The sequence below is a fragment of the Furipterus horrens genome, unplaced genomic scaffold (genome assembly GCF_987537825.1).
Source record: "Furipterus horrens unplaced genomic scaffold, mFurHor1.1.pri manual_scaffold_2, whole genome shotgun sequence".
Lineage (NCBI taxonomy): Eukaryota > Metazoa > Chordata > Mammalia > Chiroptera > Furipteridae > Furipterus > Furipterus horrens.
This window is the reverse complement of record NW_028327172.1, coordinates 153,010,422-153,020,085: the sequence shown is the minus strand read 5'-3', so window position 1 is coordinate 153,020,085 and position 9,664 is coordinate 153,010,422. Positions and strand designations below refer to the sequence as shown.

At 38.4% G+C, this 9,664-nt stretch overlaps 1 protein-coding gene across 2 annotated transcripts in view; it reads left to right on the top strand.

The window, feature by feature from the left end:
* Positions 1-1,003: 1,003 nt before the first annotated feature.
* Positions 1,004-9,664, top strand: part of RAB18 (RAB18, member RAS oncogene family) — a 31,135-nt gene continuing 22,474 nt past the window's right edge. For both annotated transcript variants that reach the window (XM_090266645.1, XM_090266644.1), the window contains exons 1-2: positions 1,004-1,160; positions 5,449-5,504. In XM_090266645.1, the coding sequence (XP_090122771.1) occupies positions 1,093-1,160; positions 5,449-5,504 (124 nt within the window). In that variant the 5' untranslated portion in view covers positions 1,004-1,092. The remainder of the gene's footprint in view (positions 1,161-5,448; positions 5,505-9,664) is intronic.

The following is a 9,664-nucleotide window of genomic DNA, read 5'->3' as shown; positions in this document are numbered from 1 at the left end:
CCCCACCAAATCAGGTTAGTTAACATATCCGGCTAGGTCCATTACAATTTCCCCTGGCAATGGTTTCAGTCCATCAACACATCTTTTGGGAACTGCTAAGTCCATCAGCATATCTTTGGGAACGGCTGAGTCCAGTGCCAGGTTGATTAGCATATACCAAAAGTCCAGGTGTGCATTCTAGCTGCCTCCATGTTCTGACACTAGTGTAGGTGCAAGTATAAGAAGATGAAACCCATGCAATGTCTGTCATGTTGCCAGAAATTTTGCCAGGTATTATATATATGAAGTTTGGTACCTTCACCAAGATTTACAACTTAGTGAAGTAGGCAAAGTATATACATACAATTTCTGCAGCTATGGTGTAGCAGTTCTTATTTGGAAGTTGCACCATCAGAGGTGTGCATGCACCTGATCTGAAGTTTATATCTCCCTTTCAAGATGAACTGAAGTGTGAAGGCTACTCTTCAATCTAACAGTATAAGCCACGAAGTGCATAATACCCAATCACAGCCTTTATGGAGCGCTTGTGTTTACAAAGTGCTTTCACAAATTAATTTATTTAATCTTCATAACAATGCTAAGAAGCCGGTATTACGGCACTGACTCTGAGAGAGGAAACAAGCTCAGAAGACTAAGTAATATCAAGGTGTTATACGGTGGATTCGGGAGCTAAATTTAAAATAATCTGCCTTTGACCACAAAGTTTTCTTACTGCAATGCGACTGTTGGGAGCAGGTGCTGAACTTCTAAATAGAGCGTCATACTCCCCCAACTCAGCGCTTTCCTAAGTACCCCGCGGAACCAGGGTTAGGTTAGGGCTAGGAAGGAGGAAGAACCGAAGTCAGTGAAATCTCACACACGACTCCCCGCACCCCCCCAAATTGCACTTGCTGAAGAGAGAAAAAGACTCCCGGGGTTCTAGGTTTGCGCAGACGCAGAACTACGTCCAGGCGGAAATAAGGCTTTAGCAATCTATCCGCCGTAAAAAGAGGGCGGTGGCGGCGGACCAGTGCGCATGCACCGGCAGCAGTTCTTGGGGAGGGTTTGAGAGCCAGACGGTGGCGGCTGCGCTCGGAGCCGACAAGGGTCAGGATGGACGAGGACGTGCTGACCACCCTGAAGATCCTCATCATCGGCGAGAGTGGCGTGGGCAAGTCTAGGTGAGGCGGGTCTGCGGGCCATGACGGGGGCGACGGGGCCCTGTCTGCCCCCCGTGCCGCTGTCTCCTGGGCCGCGACGGGAGCGGTAACCGGCTGCTGCCAGGCTTGGGCCGGACGGTGCCCGGGCGGGCTCCGCTCGCGCCCTGCCGGGTGTCTCCGCCACCCGGGTCCTGCGGCCTCTGCGCTCCGCGCCGGCCTGGCTCAGGGCCTCTGCCAGGCCTGAGTTCTCTGGATCGTTTTCCCCCCTGTCGTACCAAGAGGAAAACAATTCGGAGAACCGCCTCTCGTCTGGCCGGTTTGCTGCCGGGCCGCATAGGGCGTGGCGGGCTGGGTTAGGCCCCAGTCCCGCCGAGCAGGAGGCCTCGTCTGGGCCCCCCGCGGTCCAGGCTGCCTGTCACCCCGCGAGTTAAGAGTTGTAGTTGATCACGTTGGCATTTCTGTCGGGCTTTGTCTCCTCAATACGTAATGTTCTTTGCAGGAAGTTTCGTGACGCCGTAGGTCACATTCCTGGCCTATTTCGAGGCACCCCATTGCGGCGGCTTTTCTGTTTCTTTTCTGAGTCAGCTGTGAAAGAACTCACTGGTTGTCCGACTGCTTGAATAATTCCCCTTGGTCTGAGCTGATCGAGCTTAAGCTGTGGACCACCTTTGAAAGGAAAGGGTAATTGTTAGTTTTCATTTTGCCACATCATCAAGAGGTAGAACAACAACTTAGTGTTGTGCTTTTCCTTGCTTGACACTTTCTTGAGGAGCTAACATGAACAACTGTTTACATTGAGGTGAGGTGGGGAGCCAGGTATTAGAACAAGTTGTCCTGCCATCTGATGATGCCTAAGTTGTATTATAGGGTGCCTTGTGCTTTAAACAATATGCAAGTTTGAGGAGCTGTAAGCAGTTTTACATTTTTGGCCATGCCTCCTGATAAACGTGTCTTGCAAATCTCTTTTAGAGTCTTACTTTTTTTAGATATCTAAAGATTTGAAGTCCTATTTTGTAATGCATTCTGAAATTTTATGTATTTTAAAAATATGATAACACATTTCATAGTTTCCCTCATGTGTACACTGGAGTAAGGGATTTGTACATAACAAGGAATACCTTAAGGAAACACTACGGGCTAGCCAAATAGTGTGATTTGTGTGTGTGTGACTTAAGAGGGCTGAATAAAAGAGTTTTTATAATCACCATCTATTGTGTTTGAGGGTTAAAAAGTTAGTTAATATACTGAACATTGTCTTAATAGGAGTTCAGTAGCCTTGTGACCATTTTTTTTCCTTGAGATGTGACCTTCATTTAAGTTAAGGCCTCTGAAATTGCTGATTTTGAAGTCAGTGAAGGATGAATGTCATTTCATGTGGTTAATCCTACTACATGGTCAGTTGGCAGTTCTTATAAATATATTTGATGGGTAACTAGTGAAGCTATGTTAAAATTTCCTGGAAGATTAACTGGAGGTATAATGTTCACATAATTGTGGTTTTTCCTCTAGAGTATAATGTGTTGAGTGTAATTACTGGTTTCCTTAGTTTCCTCCTTTCATACAAAGTTACTTGAATCTAATTTCCAGATTTTTTCTCAGTACTACTTCATGGTGAGTTATCAACTGGTCACTGCAAAAATTTAACACTTTTAATGGTCTCTTTAATGGAAAATTTATATTTAGGGAGAAAGTTGGCCTATTTTTCTAGCAGAATATTTATTATAATATATGTAATATGTTATGGAAAACAGCACTTATTTTTCTGGATAAAATGGGAATAAATGACTACTAAAAAAACAGGAGCTTGTGCTTTTTTAAGGTGAGTTAGTACAAAAACATATGTCATGGATATAATCTTAAAGGGTTGTTCTAACCAATAATTTGTTTCTTTACAGATCTAGAGTTAGTGGAAGTAAGATACCACTTTTGTTGAGAAATCATTGCACAACAAAGGGTATCTGAACTCCTTGAAATTAGAGGGTTATTTTTCCAGTTTATTTCAGACTATTGGAGTAATGAGCATGTATGTTAGAAGTCAGGAGATCAGGATTATGAAAACTAGTGCTGCCACTGGTGTGATCTTGTGTGTGACATTTGAACACTCTAGATTTGATTTCTTTATTGAAAAATGAGGATGGAATAGAAATCTCTCAAACCCTATTTCATGTTAAATATATAAGATTCTCTGATTCTATGACTAGCCAGGGTGAAAAGTGTTATAGAAACTGGAAGGGATTCTAGGGACCTTTTATTATCTAAGTTGCTGTTCCTCCTGTGTCTCTTGTACCCCCATCCATCCTTTTTGGCTAATTTTCATTTGTGAATTAAGAAGTGCACATTAGTTATAAATCAGATAGTTTATTACAAATTTGGCCCCCACCCTTAGTGGAATGGTGGTAGTTACTTTTTCCATCTTTAGCTCTGCACGGAGATATTTTGTTCCTTTAATTTTGAAAATATGAAAGTTCAAACTACGTCCATTAGAGCAGTGGTTCTTGACATTTTCAGGTTGTGGGTTCCTTTCAAAATCTAATAGAGAAATGGACTCTGTGTCTAGAAGAATGCATGCATAGAATTTTGGATACATTTTGAGCTACCAGTATATCCCTGGCTAAGTATTGGCTGACTTCTACCCAGAGCTTTTATTGAAATTTGTTGCTTTGCACACCAATTCCGTGCCTTTCCTGACAAAGTATCATTGATGACAAGAGGTGTAAGCATTAGAAATTATGTAGGAAAGACCCCTGGCTCAGTGTCTGGTACATTGTCTATGTTCAGTAAATAATAGCCAACACTGTTGTTGTTATTTATATTATTTAAGTATTGTTATTATTACTACTGCTGCTCCTCTATAAGATTATGTTAACCTATGTTTTTATAATGCTATTTTCTGTAGTGACCAAGCATGGCTACATACTTTTTCTATTCTTAAATTATGGATGACTGAAATTTTTAGTGAAATTTTCACTTTTATTAATTTAAAGTTTAATGTTGCAGAGAGAAAAATTTTTTGTAGGAGTCTTTTAAGATTCTTAATTACTGCTCTCACCTAATCTACAGTTTGTCTCTTCTGTTTTACTTTGCTTTTGTGGTGCCGATTTCGTGGCAGACACAGATAGCAAAACCAAGAAAGAGAGTTAATCCTTCAGATACTATCAATGATACTGGGTTTGGAAATTCTGAGGAAGTTACTATGTTTTGCTTATATCTGTGGATCAAAAAACATAAAACAAAACAAAAAACCTCTAACAGCAATAATTACAACCTGTAGAAATATTTATCCGCAACTCAGACACGTGGTATCTATTGCCTTGATTTTATTAATGCAAACAAGTCAATAATAGAACAGTCTTGTCCTACTTTAGTAGATAATGTGAGGGAAGACTGATTGATTTATAAATCTAGGGCTTTAACAAAAGCTTGGATTTTATTTTTGAAGAGCGTTTAAGAACTGACACTTCTGCCTCATATTAAATAAAATAATCCTAGGAGATGTAAAATCTTAGGATATTTTTCTACTTTGGTATCTTTTTGCTTTCATGTCACCCCTTCCTTTTTAGTTTCTTTACCATTTTTTAGGTTTAGTCCTTTGTTAATCTCTCACCACAACCACAACCATGGAAGTTGTCTCCTGTTGATTTTCCTACATTTCTTTTTTTTGGCATAACTTCAAAATGCAGAGCAGTTCTTGCCATTCCTTTCTTTAAAACCCCACAGAAGCTCCCCATTGCTTACATGATTTCATACACCCTGCATATCATTTGCCAGAGTATGTGTACTCTGTACATCATGTGATCTGTCTGCCGTCACCTTTTACTCGTATATCCTCTTATCCCACATAGGTAATAGTTGCACTGTGTATTATAAAGTGCTAGACATTCATACCTTTCTGTTTTTACTTGAATTCAGAGTGAATTACATAATCAGATATTTTTAAAGAAAATTAACTTGCTGCATTCCAAGAGACTTATTCCCTCCTCCTTTGTCCATGTCAGTTAAAGCATGACATGATGCTATATCATTTTCTCAGAAGGACATATCAGTACAGTTAAAACAAACCTTTTCACATTTGGAATTGTGTAGGGAAGCATGGGGAATATGTTTTCTAGTATAAACTACTTTGCTCTTCTTTAATTACCTTTCCAATAATTTAATTTGTCTTTATATACCTGCACTGAGGTAATATTTTGGGAATAATATTCTTAGATGTATCTAATTGGTAAGCAAATATAACAGATCATGAACACATTTATCAAATGATTAGCAGAAAAGTCAATTTTCTAATCTGCCTATTTAACCTCTCTTTTAGCCTGCTCTTAAGGTTCACAGATGACACTTTTGATCCGGAACTTGCAGCAACAATAGGTAAGTATGTTTAAAAATTCAGTAGACATGCTAAATGTTTTTTTGCTTTTAGGTTGTTTTCTCTAATCCCCCCACTACCCTCCTCCACCCCATTGCTTTTGTGTCTTTGAAATCTTATTTATCTTTCAAAGCTTAACTTTGGTGACATTGAATTTCTGAAGGCTTTGTAGATCACATGAAGCAAAAATAAGTTCGTAATTATTGCATCATGGCACTTTGTTAACACTGTGGATATTATGATTAGTACCTGCAGAAACTGTTTCTTTCCTTTACTGTGAATTGTCTTTTATTCAGCAGCATCCAATTATCTGCCTGTTTATGTATGCCAAGCACTGTCCAAAGAGGTGGGGTTATAATGATGAATAATACAGACTTAGTCTCTCTCATCATGGACCTGACAGTGTTGCCTTACAGTAACATATGTTATTTTTGTATTTTTAGCTCTTGCTACAGTATCTGGCCTGAATTCTGAACTCAACATACTTCTCAATATTAGCTATTAACGATTGTTAGGAGCAGTGATACCTAAATTCCTTTTTAAAATGAAATTTAGATTGCCTGAGAATGGTTTGCCGCACTAGCTCCTAGAATATATGAGAAGATAGAGCTAAATATTTTGGTGTCATATGTTTAGGGAGTAGACGACAATATAGATAGCTGTCCTAGTTCAAAGAGTGAGTCAGAGCAAGATAGTAGTAGTCTGGGCTCTGCCTTTAAATACTTGTGATCTTGAGCAAGGAATTTAACTTCATTGCCTTCGTCTGTAAATTGAGGAGTTTTGCTGATAGAGAATACACTTCTTCCAGCTCTGAAATTTTATGCTCTGATGAGTAGAATGTAGTAAAGATGATCCTAGCATTGTTGTTGGGAAACTGGTTTCTCTTAAATGGCTTCATTTGTTTTCACATCTGTGGGTCTGTTTATTTTTATTTTTAAGTAATTTTATACCTAGAGAAAAGTTTTAAAATATTACAAAGAATTCACTCAAGTTTCCCAAATGTTAATATTAATCACATTTGGTTTATCGTTCTCTCTCCACATTAAACAATGGTCTTGTGTTTTCCTGAATTGTTTGAGAGGAAATTACAGATCTGATGCCTTTAACCTCTAAATACTTTATTGTGTATTTCCTAAAAAGAATATGGATAAAATTCTGCTGTATACAGTCAGATTTTAATAATTTTCTTAGTACTATCTTATATAGTAAAAGTAAAAGAATTGTTTCTGGTCCAGGATTCAGTGCAGGATCACACATTGAATTTTAGTTGTATTTCTCTTTGATTTCTTTTAATCCAGACAGTTCTTCAGTTTTTATGTTTCATGGCCTTGACATTGATTTTAAAAATAATTTTTATTTTTCAGTTATAGTTGGCATACAACATTATGTTAGTTTCAGGTGTATAACCCAGTGATTAGACATTTATATAACTCATGAAGTGATCATGCTGTTAAATCTAGTACTGATCTACATCATACATAGTTATGACAGTATTATTGACTATATTTCCTGCACTTCACTTTAAATTCCAGTTACTCTCCTGTAACTACAAATTTACACTCCTTATTCCCTTCACTTTTTGTACCCATGTTACCTATCCCTCTCCCCTCTGGCAACCTTCAAAATGTTCTCTGTATCTATGAGCCTGTTTCCATTTGCTTGTTCATTTATTTTGTTTTTTAGATTTCACATGTAAGTGAAATCATATGGCATTTGTCTTTCTCTGTCTGACTTATTTCACTCAGAACAATACCCTAGAGGTCCACCCATGTTGTAGGTGGCAAGATTTCATTAAAAAAAAAAAATTTTGTTATGGCCATGTCATATTCCATTGTATATATGTACCACTTCGTCTTTATCAGTTCATCAATTGATAGACACTTAGGTTGCTTCCATATCTTATTTATTGTAAATAATGCTGTAATGAACATATGGCTGTGTATATCTTTTCAATTTAGTGTTTTGGGTTTTGTTGGATAAATACTCAGAAGTGGAATTGCTGGGTTCTCCTTTGTCTCTTGTTATAGCCTTTGTTTTAAAGTCTGTCGTGTCTGTTACAACTATTGATATCCAAGTTATTTTGTTTTGTTTCATTTTGTAATGGAATATCTTTTCCATCCCTTTTTTAGTCTGTGTGTCTTTTTATCTGAAGTGAGTCTCTTGTAGATAGCGTATGTGTGTGTCTTGTTTTGTTATTTCTTCAGCGACTATGTCATTTGATTGGAACATTTAATCCATTTGCATTTATAGTGATTGTTGATAGCTATGTATTTATTGCCATCTTATTACTCATACTTTTTATCAATTTTTTCTTCTTCTTAAAGAACACCCTTTAACATTTCTTGTAATACTGGTTTGGTGGTGATGGACTCCTTTAGCTTTTTCCTGTTTGGGAAGCTCTTTATCTCTCCTTAGATTCTAAATGATAGCCTTACTGGGCAGTCTTGGTTGCATATCCTTATTTTTCATCACTTTGAGTAGTTCATGACAGTCCCTTTTGGCCTAAGTGTTTCTTTGAGAAATCAGCTGATAGTTTTATGGGAACTCCTTTGTGATAACCAACTGCTTTTCTCTTGTTGCTTTTAAGATTCTCTCTTTAACCTTTGGCATTTTAATTATGATGTGTCTTGGGGTGGGCCTTGTAGTGTTTATCTTGATTGGGACTCTCTGCATTTCCTGGGCTTGTATGTCTGTTTACTTTACCAGGTTAGGGAAGTTTTCAATCTTTATTCTTTCACATAGTTTTTCAATTCCCTGCGCTCTCTCTCTTCTTTCTGGCACCCCCATGATGTGAATGTTGGTACATTTGAAGTCCTAGGAGGCTTCTTAAATTACCCTGATTACTTTTGTTTTGTTTTTTCTTTTTGCTGTTCTGATTGGGTATTTTCTGCTTTCCTATATTCTAAATTACTGATTTGAGTCTCTGCTTTATCTATTCTGTTGATTCCCTGTAATATGTTTTTCATTTCAGTTTATGTGTTCTTAATTTCAGTCAATGTGTTCTTTGTTTCTGACTGGTTCTTTTCTATCTTTTGTGTCTCCATTTTTATGTGTCCTGAAACTTTGTTGAAGTTCTAACAAGTTCATTTACTCTATTCATAAGTTTATTGAGCGTCCTTATAACCAGTGTTTTGAACTCAGCATCTGGTAGATTGTGTAGTTCTTTTTCTGGAGTTTTGTTCTGTTCTTTCATTTGGGCCATGTTTCTTTGTCTCCTCTTTTTGGCTGCCTCTCTGTGTTTGTTTCTGTGTATTAGGTAGAGCTGCTTTGTCCCCTGGTCTTGGTATAGAGGCCTTGTGCATAGTAGGTATCCTGTGGGGCCCAGTGGTGGGGCCTTCTCTGTCACCCAAGCTGGGTGCTCTGGGTGCGGCCTGTCCCTGCCACTCTCCGTGTGTAGGTTGTGTACACAATCCTGTTGCAGCTGAGCCTTGATTGCTGTTGGGCACCTCAATAGGAGGGATTGACCACCCCCAGCTAATTGGCTATGAGGACCAGCCATGACTACATCAGATTGGCTGCTGCGCGGGGGCCGACCCCGCAGACAGGACTTGCGTCAGCAGAGCTCCAGTGCCTGATGAGTCAGCCCCTTGAGTGTATCACTGGTGGAGATGATTAGGTGGTACTCAGAGTCATCTGAAGCTATCTACCAGGTGGTAATGGATTGTGGCCTCCCAGGAATTACAGGCCAAGGTCAGCCATCACCTTTGCTCTGCCCTGGGCTACCTGGCATGAGCTACATAGTGATATACAGATGGCTGCTACTTTTGCTGGCCTTGGAGTTCCCAGGAGAGTTTATACTTGTTTGATGCCATACCATAAGCTTGTTAAAATATTTGAAAGTTTGAGATAATTCAAAGAAAAATATAACTCTTGCATTACATATAATTTTATTTAAACATTTTAATCGAAATAAAGCAATAAAAATGACACTAGCATTTCTTTATTTAGAATAATGGCAGATGGCAAATACTTCATATTTGAGTAGTTCGTTTTTTCTATTTTACTTAGAGGTTTTATTAGGAAGTGTTGTGGTTTTTTTCCATTTGCCTTTTCAGCATTAATTGTTGATAGACTTTTATACTGAAATTCCTTGCTTTCCTAGAAAACCCCATTCATATTGTTTGACATGTTTCTGGATTCTGCTGACTAATATTTCATTTAG